Source organism: Trachemys scripta, chromosome 4 (genome assembly GCF_013100865.1).
Source record: "Trachemys scripta elegans isolate TJP31775 chromosome 4, CAS_Tse_1.0, whole genome shotgun sequence".
NCBI classification, from domain to species: domain Eukaryota; kingdom Metazoa; phylum Chordata; order Testudines; family Emydidae; genus Trachemys; species Trachemys scripta.
Window position 1 is genome coordinate 65,798,679 of NC_048301.1, and position 18,801 is coordinate 65,817,479.

Below are 18,801 nucleotides of genomic sequence, written 5' to 3' on the forward strand. Positions count from 1 at the left end.
AACATTGAATCTATCTCCCCTTGTAAGTATTCTCACACTTCTTATCAAACTGTCTGTACTGGGCTAGCTTGATTATCACTTCAAAAGTTTTTTTTCTCTTAATTAATTGGCCTCTCAGAGTTGGTAAGACAACTCCCACCTGTTTATGCTCTCTGTATGTGTGTATATATATCTCCTCAATATATGTTCCATTCTATATGCATCCGAAGAAGTGGGCTGTAGTCCACGAAAGCTTATGCTCTAATAAATTTGTTAGTCTCTAAGGTGCCACAAGTACTCCTGTTCTTCTTTTTCCAGACATATGAGTTTGCCAGGTACTGACATTAGAAACTAATTGTTACTACTTTGCTTTAATTGCAACTCGTATTAACTATACTTCCACTGCCGCTGTCAATTATGACGCCCTTTGCCATTTAGTTCCACCATATTGGGTATACTCAAGTTACTGACAATCTTTTCTACTTACTCTGTGTCCAGTTTCTTTGGACTAGCAATGTTCTTGGCACTGCTGCTGAGCTCATTGAGGACTATCAGTGGGTAGATAACATTCTTCTCCACAAAGAGGAGCCATACATGAAGTTTCTCAAACCACATTACATGGGCAGCATCTAAACAGCAAAAGAGATCACAGATTATACTAGGGGCCTAAATATCACAGGAGATTTCTAATAGGATGCTGTTCATTTTGGCTCTAGATCAGTAGTTCTAAACCAGCCTAGGTCATCTGAGACCAAAAGTTCTGGCCCTCTGGCAATTGTCAGGTGGCATACACAAAGATCTGGTAATCTTTAGTACTGAGGCAATTTGTGGATAACTGCTCTCTCCCTGCCAGTTTCAGCAGAGAACCCAAAACCGAATAAGGATTCTCAGACTGAACTACCTTCTCATCCATAAAAACAATCCTTCCAAGTCATGGCTGAATGTCATTGGAGAGAAGCTTGCACTACCGTATCTACATAAAGTTTCCTGTAGTTTTGGATTTTGGTAAATGTTACAGTTTCTGCATATCAGCAAACATGATTACTTTTTTGAAGCGATGGAAGCTGTTACCATAGCTACTGATCAAATTACATTTCATTTTGATTGTTATAAAATAATGTTTTTCCACCCATATTTGAATTAAAATGCTTCAGATACATGTCCCCACAGTCTAGAAGAATTTACCGTATATACATTACAAACATTGAATCTATCTCCCCATGTAAGTATTCTCACACTTCTTATCAAACTGTCTGTTCTGGGCTATCTTGATTATCACTTCAAAAGTTTTTCTTCTCTTACTTAATTGGCCTCTCAGAGTTGGTAAGACAACTCCCACCTTCTCATGCTCTCTGTATGTGTATATATATCTCCTCAACATATGTTCCATTCTGTGCATCCGAAGAAGTGGGCTGTAGCCCACGAAAGCTTATGCTCAAATAAATTTGTTAGTCTCTAAGGGTACATCTACACTACAGTGGGGAGTCGATTTAAGATACGCAAATTCAGCTACGTGAATAGCGTAGCTGAATTCGACGTATTACAGCCGACTTACCCCGTTGTGAGGACGGCGGCAAAATCGACTTCTGCCGCTTTTTGTCGGCGGCGCTTACTACCACCTCCGCTGGTGGAGTTAGAGCGCCGATTCGGGGATCGATTGTCGCGTCCCGACGGGACGCGATAAATCGATCCCCGAGAGGTCGATTTCTACCCGCCGATTCAGGCGGGTAGTATAGACCAGGCCTAAGGTGCCACAAGCACTCCTGTTTTTTTACTGTATATACTCTATCATAAGCCAGTTCATTTATAAGCCAACCCCCCAAGATGGATAAGTAAAAATGGAAAATTTTTATGACATGTTCATAAGCCAACACTATAATTCAGGGGTCAGCAAACTTTGGCTCCCAGGCCATCAGGATAAGCCGCTGCTGGTCCGAGATGGTTTGTTTACCTTGAGCGTCCGCAGGCACGGAGATAAGCCTAAGTAAACAAAGTGTCCCGGCGCACCAGCTGCTTTCCCGGACGGGCCGGGACAGCAACTGGTGGGGAAAATTTTGGGGGAGGAGAAGCTTGGGGTCAGGGGAGTAACCCCTGTGACCACCCCCCACATGACCACAGCTCTAGCCCGGGACCCCCACACTCTCCCCATCCCATCCCTTCCCACCTTATCTGGGGAGGGCCAGGGGAGGATGTCTCTGGCCTTGCTGGAGGCTTCTCTGGCAGGCTGGGCAGCACGGCCGTAGCCTGCTCCAGAGGGCCAGACCAGGAGGCGCGGCCACAGCATGTTCCAGCAAGCTGGGCTGGAAGGCATGGCCGCAGCGTGCTCCAGTGGGCCGGGCAGAGCGGCTGCAGCCTGCTCTGGGGGGCGGGTCCGAGCGGCACGGCTGCAGCCTGCCAGCGCCAGAGCTGCAGCTGCTTCGGAGGCTGGGGGGAGAGCAGCGGGGCCAGAAGCAGAGACACTCTGGTCCGATTCTTCCCTTCTGGCTGTGCTGCCTCTCCTTGCTCCCGCTGTTGGGGGGAGGGGCTGTGTCCCATCTCTCCTCTCTATACCTGTTCATAAGCCGATCCCCTTCTCTGGTGCTCCCCTTTTTTACTAAAAAAATTCGACTTATGAACGAGTATATACAGTAATTATCCTGCAATTATAAACTGACAACCAACAGCCTCTTGATTTTTTGTATTAATTGCAAAAAAATATATAATACGACATTGTTATTGTTGAGAGCAACACCCCCCCCTCCTCCCCCCCCCCACACACACACACACAACTAAGGGAAAAAAATCAAGGTTACAGAACAGCACTCACACAGGCCTGGAATCAGCTCTGGATTATGTCAGTTTTCAATTATGCCTCTCCCTCAATGATATCAAATCTGCTAGGAAGAGGTTGCAGGGGTACAAGGTGGCCACAACCTCCCCATCACCAGGGAAGTCCACAGGGGTCCACAACAGTCAGAAAAGTGGGAGGCACTAGCCAGGAAATGAGTTAGGATAGCTGAGACATACTGATTCAAACATCTCCACTGCAGCCTTCGATAGCAAGGCTTCTTTGGAGCCCCCAGCAGAAATTAAAGTTGCTCCCCTCCCAAAGCAGAACCCTCAGGGAGGGCAGATTACTGCCTGCCCTACCTCAGGTGAATTCTCTCTGCTGTGCAAGGGGCCAAGCCATGGTACATTATGATCTGTAAAATTTCATATTGATGTATATGGCTTTAATTTTGCATATACATATTAGTAGGAGACACAATATTACAAACACGTGAGCACTGCAGCCTAATTACAACAAAAGTTTCTCAATTTGTGCGCATCTTAATTCTCAGCCATAAAATTGTATTTAGGTAGGTATTTTTCATTTATATTTTTCATCAAAAAAATCGGATATCAAATCAGACTGACTGTATTTATTTCAACATGTAATCACGGAAATAATGGAATTTAAAATTGCAGCTAGGGGTATTGATGCCGAGACAGCAATTTACCTGACTAAACTGCAGGTTAATTAGAAGGCGCCCACAAATACATTCTGGTATGAGATGAAGTTTTAGATACAAATCTGACAGCCCCTCTAGAACTAGGTAAAGAAATAAGATGCTTACTTGCTATAAATTTATTTTCTCTTCTTTACTACTCAGCTATCTACTAATTTCTATTTACAGGGCTATTAGAATGTTATTGACCTGGCAGTTCTTATTTGCCATTAAATGACTCAAACAGGAGATAGTACAATTTGCTGCTTCTTGTATGCAATGCTAGATTTGCCTCAGGTTAACACTGAGATGTGTGAACTTATAAACTTCAATGAAAATTGTTTTTTTACCTCTAAACCTGGCTGCCTGCAAACTCAAGATCTGAATGCAGAATTGGACAGTTCTCTGGTATATTTTCACTAGCCCAATTCAGCAATTGGAGCAAGGAGTAGGAATCAGGAAACTTAGATTCTATATAGATTTTTCCACTGGCTTGCCATGTAATCTTGAAATATTTAGGCACTGATCAGCATGGACAAATGCTTATGCATACATACTCCACACCATGTGAAGTAAGACTCCACTAAAGCCAACTGGGCTGCATACAAGCTATAGGTGGTCCAACCACACAGATTGGCTTGCAAGATGGGGGCCTTAGTTTCTGTCTGTTTTCCCACTTATAAATGGGTGTAATAATTTTCACCTCTATAAAGGCTTTTAAGATCCTCACATGAAGGATACTACTGTATGTAAATATAAACTCACGTTAACACTTTTTGTAAGGATTTTCTTTGGTTAACTGGGGTATATTTGCTACCTTTTTCAAATGAAAGTTCCTTAGAAAACAAGTTTCATAAAGAGTTTCATTAATGAAAGAAATAAAATGGAGGTGCATTTGTTAGATTTATAGTGCAGATAAATGTATGTTTAAGCATGTATATATGTGTAGTTTCACACTTAGTACCCTTTAAAACAAATATAACGTACTGTACTATTCTATTTTCAGATGTTTGGCTGTTATTTCCAAACTAACTTTCTACAAACATGCCAAAAGCATTAGTTTTTAATAAGGACCAACACAGCAAACTGAAAGTATACAAGTGGGTCTGAAATATCTAAAATAAAAACAATTTAAACCCTCCAAAATATTGAAAAAAAGACAGTGAAAAAATATATGTTTGCCAAAATGTTGCAAGAGAAGTTTCAGCACAGAGAGTAAGTTTTCGACACTTGTAAGATCCTGAAAAGGATTCAATGCAACTGCGGTCATCATAACAATAGCATTGCTAGTGTGACGCCATCATTATTACTTACTAAAGATACATAAAATGCCACAGGATCAAGCAAGGCATGCTGAGGTAGGAAAGAATTAACACTGTCAATCAGAGACCCTGGAACATTTAAGCAATGAGAAGTTGTAAAGCAAAAAGTTAAAGTAATGGTTAATATAAACTGCTCAACCATTAGTGCAAATTTTAAAAAAATTACTGATACTTACTTCGGACTTCAAATTGATAATATTCCTTGGTTTTCAGCAATGAGTGAGAGAAACAGTGCCAAGGAAGCTGCTTTCGGAGTTGAGGCAGCACATAATGGGTTAAAAATCCTACTGAGCCCACCAATGCATACAAAATGTAGCTCAGGACAGGCTAAAGAAAAAGCAAAGTTGAACAAAAGATAGGTTCTCAGTCTTATAAACAAAAAGCAAATCAGTTAACAACTTGATGTTTTCTATAACCTTTATCAATCAGCCTGTAAAAGCATGTCTGGACTTCAATTCCCCTTTTAACATGAGAAAGTATGTCAACTGTAAGAATGTAAAATAATGAGAGTTGCCTCAGAGGATAACACTTCTAAGATAGACAGATTATTCTACTTTTGATCTTCCCTGAAGACTGGGTTGCTACCTTTTCTTCTATAGTATTGCTGATCTTCTTTCATAGACAGTTGGTTCTGATTCTTTTGCATTTCATCTCTAAAATGGCAAAACTATTATCCTTGAAGGAGGATTTCTGCTAGATAAAAAGGAGGTGCAAGTGCAGAAGAGATTGATTCTCATTCTGGATTATATTTTTAAGATTTCTCTTGAAGAAGAGTTGAATAGCACCCTCTTACTGAAGTATATACCCTTTACATACAGCAATATAACATCACCTCCATGTATGTGAGCGCACTGCTGTTCAAGAATTTTACAGCAACACTCACTATATGTGAACACAGTATCTTTAGAGACATGAAAACAACTAGGAGTCCCGTGGCACTTTAAAGACTAACAGATTTATTTGGGCATAAGCTTTCATAAGCCCACAAAAGCTTATGCCCAAATAAATCTGTTAGTCTTTAAGGTGCCACCGGACTCCTCGTTGTTTTTGTGGATACAGACTAACACAGCTACCCCTCTGACATTTAGAGACATGGGTATGCATTTTATATTCCAGCAGTGCCTACTGCTGAGCTAAATTGGGGTTATGAATCATATTTTCATGGGTAGCAAGACGGCTGTGAATTCACAAACTTAAAACTTTTCATATGGGTCTGTCTAGAAGCTCATTTTTAAATGTCTGATGTCTTTGGCCATTTAAAATAAACCTGAGTGTAATAAACTATTTAGTTAACTCAACAGCAGGTAACCAGTTGGGGATGGAGGCCACGTTCATCAGGGATAGGTGGAGTTTGGCCTTTCCCTGGAAGGGACATCTGCCTTAGTAAAAACTAGTGTGGACGTGGTCATCTCTGCTCAACTAGAAGGACCCTCCATCTAAAAATGTTTAGATTTAAAAATAAACCGACACAAATGCTTAACAAGAGCCTCTCCATTTTTGTAATGATAGAGAGCAATAGAGTACTGGAATTCTTCCAGAATGTATGCCATTTCTTTTCTTCAAATTACTTGGAACAGTGATGCTGGACAAACAAATTAGACATTCTAATTCTTCCAGGTAGCCAAAATCCAGCGTATGTCATCTGTGTAGCAACTTGGCTCATCATAGTTGCCCTGGCAATTTGATCTTTTGCTCAGTGTGAAAGTTACATTTGCTTTCAATACTGTAATCAAACTAGACAGTTTTAGAAGGTTTCTCCAGCTACTTAGGCAGCTAGCCTGGTGTGTAAATACCAAATTCCGCCACTGGATGTGCTTAGACAGACTCCTTCACCCACACAAATCCTGTTGCACAATGTGACCTTAAGTCACATCAAGTTGAAAATATTTAAGGGTATTCTGAAGCATATGCTAATGATAGCTAGGCTGATAGGTGGAACTTAGAAAGCAACTGTAAGGAAAGGTCTCCTGACCCCTTGATATCCTGCAAGGAACCATCCCTCTACCCCCCACTTCCATCCCATGGGAGATGGACACTGTCTAGGAGCGACAACTGGACACAACAGGTGAAACTCCTTCGAATCTTTTTGTCAGTTTACTTTCTCCCTCCTCCAGAATGAGCCTGTAAGTATTTCTGTGGGTGGGTAGAGCGAAAGAAAGGCACTTTATCGAAAAAATTGGAGCGCCTAGATAGAGAAGTAGGAGTGGGGAGGAGGGGAAGAAAAGGGAGAGGAATATTGGGGACACAAAAAAAATTGAGATTTAAAAAGGTCTTCACGGCAGGTATTAGTCACACTGTATGTCTGAATAGCACCTAGTGTAAGTCATGCCCCAAGCCCAAATGGGGCCATTGGGTACAACCACAAAAGAGTATTAAATAGTAGCATTAGCAAAAAGGCATCTACAAGAAAAGAGGAAGTACAGGTATTTTATAAATTGTGAGGCATAATGCAATAACTTACCTGCAAAACTGTGAATACTGTACTGACATGAATTGCAAAATAGAGTACACCAATGACGAGGCACACTATCAGGTCAGATTGTAACCGTTCATTCTATGGAATAAAAAGAAAATAGTTTGAGAGAACAAATGTTGGTACTCTTCTTCCAGTCCCAGGGTCACCTCCACTTACCTCTTTGGTTAGTTAAAGGAATATGGGGAAGCTATTGTCAAAAGAGTTCAGCATTGACCTAAATTTGCTTCCACTGAAGTCAACTGAACTTTCCTCTCTAATTTTGACAGCAGCAGCTGTTAGATAAGTGCTTTCAAAAATCCCACCATTTTTATTTCCCAACTCCCAAGAGAAGACTGCAACAAGCACCAATGCATGGAAGATAACCCTTACTTACCTGGTTTTGATCAAGAGCATTTGCCCAAATGATTTAATTTAAAACATCTAATCACTGCCATAGGTGAAAAGTTAATGGACAAAACACTTTCATTCTGGATATTCTTCCCTTCCAAAGTTTGAGCCTATTGCCTCAATGTATGTAACTGAATTAAGAGCTTTTAAGGCCAGAAAGAAACACTGATCTAGTCTGTCCTCCTGCATAACACAGGCCAAAGATTTTCACCCTGTAATTCCTGTATCTAGCCCATAACTTCTTGCTGTGCTAGAGCATCTCTTAGAAAGATGTGATCATGTTTCAAAAAGACTTCAAATGAAAGAATCCATCACATTCTTAGGTAAATTTTTCCAATGGTTCATTACCCTTGATATTAAAAAAAACAATAACGCCCGCACATACATTATTTCTTTTCTGAATTTGTCTAACTTCAATTTGCAACCATTGGATCTTGTTATGTCTTTGTCTGCTAGATTAAAGAGCCCCATACTATCTATCAGTAAATCTTCTCCCAATGCAGGTACTTTTAGAACACAATTAATCTTCTCTTGGATAAATTAAATAGACTAAGCTTCTTAGGTTTCTCACTTACCGCTTGTTTATGTGAAACAGGATAACAACTGGATACTGTTATTTTCACAAGCATTTACAATGGATTTACTCTAGGTATCCAAAGAATGTGATGATAAAATTAAGTCAACAGAGCAAGTCTCCAGTGTTACTAGAAGCAACTCATTCTTCATTAAAAAAACGCACCAGCTTTCCTTAGTTTTTAGTTTCTGTTTGTGGGCTGGATTGCCCAAAGCTCTTGTTTATCCAAAAATACTGAGTTAACATCTTTTGGCAACTATCACTCTTTTCCACTTGAGCCTTCATACACACACCAGGTATCACTGTGTTTATTTGGGTACATATTAAATTATGAACATGAATTACAGAACATCATCAATTATCCTTCACTGCTCTATCATTTGGGAGTTCTGGCCTTCTTAACTGTATCTCTTTTTTGATAGCTTATATTGTCAAGGCACTGGTAATACTTTTTCTCAAGGCTGTGCATTTTTAATTGGGTGTATAGCTAAAGATACAGTGTTGTTTCAATACAGATAGTCAATGAAGCAACAGACTCAGCATTTTATATTCAAAGTGGAAATGCATTCTAAAGGTAGATGCAATTGGTCTTCTGAATGTAAAATTTCGACTCAAATACCCATTAGCATTAACTCAATCCTTAAGGAGTTATTTTTCACCGTGTTAAATATAAGTAACTAAAATTCTTGAAGTCAAATGAAAGTCAATGGGACTTGAATGCCTTACTCCCTGAAAGTCCCAGCCCTGGACTGCAGAGTATATAGTGCTAACAAATTCCAACTAACTCAACACTAAACTAGTACATACTCTATTGGCCAGGATTCAGTATATGTCTGGGTTGAGTTTTACAAAAAGCCAGCCTACTTACCACTGAATTTCTAAGTTTTTCAGGTAAAGGATCTTTGACTTCAGACAGAGGATCCTCTGGGTTTTTGTCTTCGGAATTAGGAAAAATTTTTGATTGTACTAAAGAGCTAAAAAGATGCAAAGCAAGAATTCACTGTGATAAATCAATTGATTTGGGTGGGTTTAGAAGAGGTAACAAAATAAGAGGCCTATTACAAATTAATAGAACATAAGCGGTCCCGATCTGCTATCTTTTGTGACTCAACTTACTTAAAGGAGTTTAGAAATCTCAACAGGTATATAAAGGTAAGCCTATCTGTTTGCCTCATCTCTCTTTTACCGCAAGGAAAAGCTCAATAAAATCTGTTCAGATTTTCCACCCCCACCCCCCAAGTAGTCTCTGTTGGTCCAAATGCAAAATAGGCAACCAAGGATTCTAGTATTAACTAAAGCTCTAACAAAGTAACCCACACTCCTTTAATTTGTAGGGCCATATTGACCAAGCAGCCAAACTCTTAGTATATGCTACTAGTAATAAAGCATGATATGGCCACGTTTAGAAGCTTTTCAAAGTATTTTTATGGCCTCTTTACCAATAGTATCTAAGTGGCTCACAACCTTTCATGTATTTATTCTTGCAACACCTCTATGAAGTAGGTAAGTATAATTATCCCTATTGCATACATAGGGAATTCAGACAGCGATTAAGTGACTTGCCCAATGTCACAAAGGAAGTTGTGGCAGCATAGGGAACTGTACCTGGGTTTTGAGCGTTCCCAGCCAGCATCCTAAGTACCAGACCATCACTCATCCCTCCCTTTTGTTTTCCACAGGGTTGGACCAACATCAGTTTCAGAGGTACTACTGGGTTTCTACTAATGATCACAATGTATCTCCTTTGAGAGTTGCCTTGAGGACAGATACACAGTCAGACACTTACAAAAGTACAGAAGGGTCACTACATTGTCTGCTGAGATGATAGGATAACGCTACTAACAAGCCACAGAATATTGAGAAGAGGACTGGAATATGCTGGCCATCCCAAGAATCCTGGGGACAGAAGAATTAAATTTTAACAGAAAGACAAGGATATATAAAATTAGTATCACAAATCAGAAAACGTGTAAAGTAATAAGAAAAAAGAAAGATGAAAAAAGTCATATGCTTTTCAAAATAAAGGTATTTTGTTAAAATGTTCACCTATACTTTCTGTAAGTTAAAGCCTTTAATCAGTTTTTATTCCCGTTAAAGACTTGAACTGTCTCCTGTTCAAGTCAACGGAAAACTCCTATTAACCTTAATGATCATGTCCTAAGAGTGCTACCGTCTGATCAAGCATAAGGTTAGAATGCCCATGTTCATACACTTTATTTGTATAATTAGTGCTTATTTCATAAATATCTACATATTCGCTTCTAGTTTGCCTATAACCATGTTATGTAAGTGGTGAATACCATATGAACACTATAATAAATTGTTTTCAACTTTCCCTTGTGGTACTTGTTGACACACTGGGACCAGGTCTTCTTGGAGTCAGATTGCTTGGGAATGCAGCCCAAACCTGGTAGTAAACTCCATCTCAGGCTACAATAAATTAGTGTGTGTTTACTATGCTGCATCACTTGGGTTCAAAAGTAATTCACAATGAATCCTCATTTTGGTTTTAGAAGACTGCAATAGTTTTATTATTTGAAGTTTATTTTACAAGTACCACACAGTCATATGTAATTTACCCATGTAATTAAATGTTCAACAGTTTTAATGTACTGTACGTACTATTACCACATACCGCATGATCATAATCCCTTAAAAATTATTCAAATTGAAGTTCCATTCTGAAAATTGACTATGTAAAAAAGTATCACCTTCTTACTCAATAGAACTAATCCTTTTGTAACGTTTGCTGACTTTAGATGAAAAAGAATTTATTCTTTTACTCCTACTATGCTGGATCTGCAGGGATCAGATTGATTTAACAAAGTTTTGTTCTATCTTGTATATCAACTGATTTGTTTACTATGATCTAATCAGTTACACCCCTGCAAAGATACTGAAAATGATTGCGGATCTATAGGTTCACCGAGGGCACAATTTGGCTAGTAAATCTTTCCATCATCACAAGTAATAAAAAGCTAGGTTGACTCTCAGAGCCCAGGCTGAGCATGCAGGACTGACTGTTAGAAAAAGTCATTTTACTTGTAAACTGAGCACATTTGACCTAGAAATCAATGACACACTACACACAAACATGGAAGTCAGTGTCATTTTTATATAATTGTTTTTCAGAGTAAAACTGTACTTTGAGCAAGTATACATTTTTCTTTGTTCCCTTGCACTTGTCAGCTGCCTCTCAATCCCTCTCCCATAAACAGATATTCACCACATCAGCAGAGCAAACTATACCCTGCTTTCTTTTCAAAATTAGCATGTAAAAATATTTTATTTCTAATTTGCATCGTCGGGAGTGAGTTTTCAAATTCAACCTTTTGGATGAATTAGGAAAAACACCAATGCATGAAGACAGTGCAAGTAGTTGACCAGCTGTTATGTGCCCCACACAAGAATCTGTGCAGAAAATAAATTTAAGGGAGATGGGGAGAGCTTCACTGAACACGAGTGCGTATTTTCAAATCCTAGTGAAATTAAACATATGGCAAAGTAAGTGTAAAACCTTACCAAATCAGAATGGTAACACTTTATACCCACTTTTCACAAATGTAAATAAGTAGACAAAAGGGAAAGGCAGAGGAGAATCAAATCCTAAATATTTATTTATATACTATCAATGTACTGCTCACCTTCAGGGCACCATAACACAATCCATACAATAATGCTACTGCCACAATACTACAGATGAAACTGTAAAGAGCTGCAAGCAGGCTTGTAGTGGCTGGAAGTAAAAAGGGGGGGGGGAAGAGGGAGAAAAGGATCAGCTGCACAAATTTGAAAACATAAGACTTTTTAAAGTTGACTGAACAAAAAAAACTACAAAAATTGCAACACTTCGTTGCTTCAATACCTGCTCAGATGTTAGAAAAATTCTAACAATTCCTACTTTGCAAATACAGTCTCTCTCTCCCACACAAGTTATTTTTTTAACTGAGCATGATTTACATGTTTTGTTTACCATTTATTCAACAGCACTGCCTTGGGAATCGTTAACTATTGCTGCAGCAAACGCGGTAGCTGAAAGCTAACACTATGTTGGACCTATGTGATTAATCATCTTAATTCTCAGCAATAAATCAGGGAATCTCTCTCTTTTATAAACAAAATATAAATTTAGAAGCTGGAGGCAATTTGACACTTGGTACTCTTATGGAAGGTTAAATTCGGAGCCCTGCATAGTTGATAGCACTACTAACTTATATAATCTGTTCTCATTTTGGTTTTCGTTGATGAATATTTCTTGCCAAAAAATGTTTTTGAAACACATCACTGAAAAAGTTAAGGTGGGCAGCTAGTATTGAACGCATATGTTTTGGGATAAGGAGATTAGGTAACACAATAGGTGAGCTTGGTAATGAAGTGATGAGTGAGATATTTTCAAATCCTAGTGAAAGTGCAAGTCAACACTGCATCAGGAGCACTGCATGACTGAAAGTGTCTGCTCACAAATCTGAGAACACAAGGATGCTGCAGGAAAGGTATTAATTTAAATGTATACCTAATACAGTAACTCCTCACTTAAAGTCGTCCCAGTTAACGTTGTTTTGTTGCTGATCAATTAGAGAACATGCTCATTTAAAGTTGCGCAATGCTCCCTTATAACGTTGTTTGGCAGCCGCCTGTTTTGTCCAGTGCTTGCAGAAAGAGCAGCCCCTTGGAGCTAGCTGGTGGGGGCTTTGAACCAGGGTGGACCGGCTCCCTTAAGTTCCCTGTGCGGCAGCTGCCCAGCAGGCTATCAATTGCCGGCAGTTCAGCTGTCCCTCCCCCCCATGCCATGTGCTGCCTTGAAGCTGCTTCTGGGAGCCTTCTGCTTGCTGTGCAGGGGAGGGGAGGAGATGAGGGGTGCTAATGTCAGGGTGTCCCCCTCCGCCCTGCTCCTGCCCCCCGCTTACCCCATCTCCATAGAGCAGGGGGACACACAACAGGGCTCAGAATGGAGAGAGCTTGCTGATCTACTTAAAAAGGCAATGTACTTAGAGTGGCAACGAGAATCTCTCTCTCTCTCTCACACACACACACACACACACACACACACACACAGGGTGTGTGTGTCTCTGTCTTCCATGCTGTCTCCCCACCCTCCATTTGTGCTGCCTTGTAGAGTGTGAGGCTACATTAACAACCATGTGTTAACCCTTGAGGGCTCAGCCAAGTGCTATTTCATCATTTAGCAGTAAGGCATTTCCTGGGAAATAGCCCACTCTCTGACTTCCACCTCAACCAAGCTTCACAATCATCATTGCTGTGTACAGTATTAAATTGTTTAAAACTTATAGAGAGAGAGAGAGAGTGTGTGTGTGTGTGTGTGTGTAACCTAACCTCCCCTATTTACATTAATTCTTATGGGAAAATTGGATTTGCTTAACATCCTTTTGCTTAAAGTTGCATTTTTCAAGAACATAACTATAACTTTAAGCGAGGAGTTACTGTATTTAAACTGTGCCCATTAACCCTCACAGATACAGGTACACTGAAGATGTTTACATCCTCGCCACAACTAAAATTAGTCAAAGAAATGTACTGGGCACAGGGCTGCTCTTTTGCATTCCCTGGCCCTGAAGAGAGTACAGTATGCATAACTTATCTGAGATGAAAAGAAAAGATCTCTTAGCAGTGCTCAACAGTTACGTAACAAGCTAATTAAGTAGCTATGTTGATGGATTTAAAACCAAGTTTGGCCCTGGTCAGATGTGGATAAGAGTAGGGAAACTTTAGGATGGGTAAGTGAGGGAGAAGCAGTAAGCAATCCTTAAGTAATGTAGAGCACAACAAGGAGATGGGGAGGGAATAAGGAGTTCTCAATACAGGTACACTTTCACCTGCCTTGAAGTGGGAACTGCAAGCGCTCTGATATTATAAAGATGTCACAGTTCTACATATCTTAGGCATTCATGAACTGCTTTTTACGATCATATCTAGATACCAAACACAACAATTGAAGGAATATTCTTCTGTGAATGGAACATTTTTCTGCCCCCCACCCAAGTACAAGTCTCTTATTGGATGTACATTTGGTAGGTTTTTAAAGGGAAGTGAACAGTTTTCCTTTTCTCCCCTGCCCCAGAATTGAATTTTCTACCAGCAAGTTATTTTGCAAAATTTTGAAACAATAAGCTCTGACATATGTCTCTTACTGTAAAAGCACAAGTATTTTACACTGTGAAAGGAATTGCTCTTTGTTACAGAACTGTACTACGTGAATGAGTATAGGTTCTTTTCACTGACTTCAGGAGGTTCTGTATTTTAAGCCCAGACCTAGAAATTATGTTACTAAATAGACTTTTAAATTACATTATTAATTTGATTTGGAAAATGGTAGCAGTTGTCTGGTCTAATACTTCCCTCTATCTTTGACATAAAAGCTGCACTCACCGTTGCCACCGAAGACATGAATATCCAGCTGTTCACAGAGGTACATCACAAAGGTATTCACCTGAGGCAGGAGACCAATGAAGAATACTATAGGGAAACACAGCGTAAATACTACGGAAAAGAAAGGTGAAAAAAGTGAGTATGGAAAATCTGATATACTGCAATACTCCTCATAGTTTCTTTAAACTCTGTGATATATGTCAAACAAGATAGAATCCAACATTACTATGGCTATATACTATATGGACTTTCTAACAGTTTCCAATTATATTAGACTTCACTTTAACTTCCACCTCCAACTTAGATTAGTCACAGCATTCCAACAGTCAGAGGGATAAGTACATCTTCGCTGACTCCCAATTTAATCACCAGTGAAATCTGTGTGAGCCAGTCTAACATGACTGGACTTCTATATCACAAGCTTTTCATTTTCACATAGTAAAGATCATGGAAGAGGGTCTTCAGGTATAAAGTCGTGTAAATTTTTCACTCACTAGAATGAAGGCTCTCATGCCTCTCATCAGATCAATTGTAGCACTCCAGGGGGGAAATTCTGGCCACATTTAACTCAACTGGGCCAAAATTTCACCCTGGCTTTTATTGTGCCACCATAGGTTTGTTGAACAATCAGAAGAACCTCACTGCAACTGATAAATAAGTTTACAAATTGAAGAAGAGAAGATGTTTGTTTCTTTAATTCTAGTTTCCCTCCATCCCTGTCTCCTCCCTCCCCATCCCCCAGGATGGAGGGCAACCATTCGATTGGACATTACACATAGGTTATATATGCTTTTCCACCACAATAGAGACATCTTAAGCTCCTTCTCTCCCATCTTAGTTCAGACTATCTGTATCAAACTGTTGTAGCACTGTTCTCTGACAGACATTTGGAGTGGATTTAGACTATGAACCAGGTCCACAAGTCCCACTTGGTGGCCAAATGATAACAGATGTCCTAGTTGAGCTCTCATTAGTCTGATGCCAGCACATGTCAATGAAACCAATCAACTCTGAGGTTTGTCTTGCCCTGCGTCTGTGTTCTCTGGCAAACAAGTCTTACTTCTCCAGGCGTGAACGAATTCTGGTGGTCTTGTGGTTCAGATCTGTGCTCTTTGCTTCTCCTTAGCAGTTTAAGTTTGCCACCAATGTACAGTTCTTTGTGGAATGCAAAACATTTTGTGAAACAGTGCCCTCAGTGTTGTTACTAGCTGCTTTGAAGGCACTTTATCTGAAATAAATTAGTGTTAATTGTTCAGAAAGAAAAGAAGAATTTAGGGGTGATGCACTGTTCACTGGGTTTTATGAGCACAATTATCAACAAGTACAAATTGCATGGGTTGAGACAAGTCTACCTGAGCAGAATATTGGAAGGAAAGGATTAAGTAGATTTTTAGACAGTAGAGAGAGAGTTAAAGTACATTGAAAGCTATCTCAAAGATGGACAGAGCCTGGAGAAGATACCATTGCCAATCATGCTGACCAATATTGTCTCATTGTTTACTTGTACTCCCCAGACTGTCTGTAGCTATCTGCTGCCTCTTGTCTTATAGAGTGTAAGCTCCCTCGGGTAGGGACCATATTTTGTTCCACATCTGCACAGTGCCTAGCACAATGCGGTCCTGGTACATGACTAGGGCTCCTACACCCTACAGTAATACAAATACAAATAATAAACACACCACCACAAACAGTGATACACTTATTTTAAATTCCTAGCGGTTTGAGAGGGGAAAATTTTCACACTCCAAAGCTCTATTATGGACACCAGAAAGCCTAAAGCTGCTCTCTCAAATGAAAGGATAGTGAACTGGGGTCAGAATGTAGTGCTGCAACACTCTGACACAGAGATCTGGACCTGAGATTTAGATAATAAAAGCCTAAAATGCCTCCATTGTGGTGGAATAGCCAACTCTAACCGATGGTTAATATAATATCCCGGTTATTGGATGTTCATGTACAAGAAAGTAACTCACCTATAACTAAGTCCCTGGCGGACAGCAGCAGCAACGGGTTGGTGAAAACCACTCCATACAACCTGAACCTTGTTGTAGATGTATTTCTGCTGCCATAATCCAACAACCATATAAGACCACAACACAAACAGAAATAAACAGGCCTACTATAGGCTATGATACGATTATGACCCTGAAAATGATAGAAGATTTGTTTCATTACTGGATAGAAATGTGCTCTTCACATTTATAATGATAAATTCACATAACCACAAATTTTAATTTTTGTCCATCCTTTTCTTAAAAGCCCTCTCCCATAGTTTGTCAACATCTCTTAAAGAATATTTAAGTAGATCAAGGAGTTTTTATAATCTGTCTTATATTGCTGTAAAGACAGGGACACTTATGGCTCCAATGTTCAATGCCTTTCTAGACTAACAGATTTACCTTTATTCTTCATCAGGTTTTTAAACATTCCTTACTGAGATATTAAAACAATAGACTATGCTCCAAGTGTTCTTGTAAACAAAACTGAAAAATGTGTTTGTTTTTATTAGATGTATACCTCAAATTAAGAAACATTTTGTATTTATTGGTCAGATTTTGCTATTGCTAAAAAGCTAGACTGTTAGATATGTAATAAAAAATACAGTAATCACCACCTACAATACTGTACATAGTTTCCTTAAGAGGCCTGATATAGTTTCTCACCTCTGGCTTAGGTCGCAAGTAAAATAAACTTCTGTCACACCGATCTAATACATGCTTAATAAAATTTTCTGCTCTCAGTCTTCAACAGTAACAATCTGAACTCTTTCCATTTTCAAAAGTGCTTTATAACTAGTCCTCATAATACACCTGAGAGTTAAATAGTCACAATTTTAGAGATTGAAAAACTACAGCAAAGAGATTGTGACTTGCCCAACTCACAGAAAGCTATAATTGGAATTAAATACTCAAATTTCCCAATCCTGTACAATAACAGAAGTCTTTCTTCCCAAAGATGGCACTTCTCCCCAAATGCTAAGGACTCAGATAAAGAGATTTAATCCTTAATGGTGGACGTGCTGGACCCACTAGGGCACTGAAATGGCATACGTATTGACTTACATGTCGAGGGGAAGAAGAATCTGGTTGAACACTCTGAAAGTAAAATGGAAAGAGAGAAACATTATTTTGGGGCCTGCTATCTTTAGAACATTATCCCAGGTGGTAACCCTGATTCAAGGTAAGATTCCAGGATCATTATATAGGTAAGATTCCAGGTGTGTCACTCCATCTGTGTATCACTGTGAAACCTAGAATGTCTGTTGAACCAGAGTAAAGCAATGGAAACAGCTTCAAGCATGGTTGAGAGCTCTTTTGGTTCAGAATATCACCAGTTGCAATCATACTGGGTTTCACTGTCTGTTACTATCCAGTTTTTAAGTTCTCGGTCATTTTGACTTTATGAATAACATCTGAGAGACAGCAAGGCACATGTCTATGCCATGCCAAGAGTCCTCGACCATTGTGATAGAGGAAACTCAACCGTCACCCTGATTCTACAGCGAATCTGCATGCAACAATTTCATTGGTTGTATGAGGGAGACTACACGGATGGTGGGCTACTTGGCCCAGGTGCTACATCTGAGACACAGCATGGGGCTTTCAGCCACTAGAAATCTGTAACCTTTGTCAGGGCCGGCTCTAGGTTTTTGCCGCCCCAAGCAAAAAAAATTTTGGCTGCCCCCCGTCCCAGCCCTGGGCTCCTTGCCGCACCCCCCTGCCGCTCCAGCCCTAGGCTCTCTCCCCCACCACCCGGCCGCTCCAGCCCTGGGCTCTCCCCCTCCCCCCCCCACCCATCCGCCCCCCCGCACCCTCCTTCCACCACAGCCCTGGGTCACTGTTAACTCGCTCCCAGGGCAGGTCATTCAGCAGGAATTTTAGATGTGCACAGAACACAGACAGGATTGGTTCCCATCTGGTTACAGAACTGCAGTAAAGTGGAACAATTTTCAGCTTCTGTGATTGGAGGATATCTGGATGCATATTATAAGACTGTCCTACATAAATGAGGAAAAGTTGAGGTGTCTATTATTCTTTTGTTCCACTCTTTCTTTCTATGGGGAATTTGCCAATGCAATATCACTGTCTTCCTTTTAAACAAACAAACAAAAAAGGCAATGGCTGTTGAAAATAGCAATTCCAGTCCTAATAACCACTGGGAAGCATTTCTTGCTCAATTTTATCCTACTTTTTCTACAGCAAGTTACAG

General features: G+C 39.9%; 1 protein-coding gene across 1 annotated transcript in view; it reads right to left on the bottom strand.

Annotated features, from left to right (window-relative positions):
* The window catches only part of PCNX1 (pecanex 1), a 138,196-nt gene that overhangs the window by 38,286 nt on the left and 81,109 nt on the right, over positions 1-18,801 (bottom strand). Inside the window, exons 9-17 of the mRNA XM_034767980.1 lie at positions 17,655-17,744; positions 16,566-16,737; positions 14,593-14,703; positions 11,850-11,941; positions 9,992-10,101; positions 9,074-9,179; positions 7,230-7,322; positions 4,945-5,095; positions 467-608 (exon numbers count right to left, since the gene is read on the bottom strand). Coding sequence (XP_034623871.1) covers positions 467-608; positions 4,945-5,095; positions 7,230-7,322; positions 9,074-9,179; positions 9,992-10,101; positions 11,850-11,941; positions 14,593-14,703; positions 16,566-16,737; positions 17,655-17,744 — 1,067 coding nt within the window. The remainder of the gene's footprint in view (positions 1-466; positions 609-4,944; positions 5,096-7,229; positions 7,323-9,073; positions 9,180-9,991; positions 10,102-11,849; positions 11,942-14,592; positions 14,704-16,565; positions 16,738-17,654; positions 17,745-18,801) is intronic.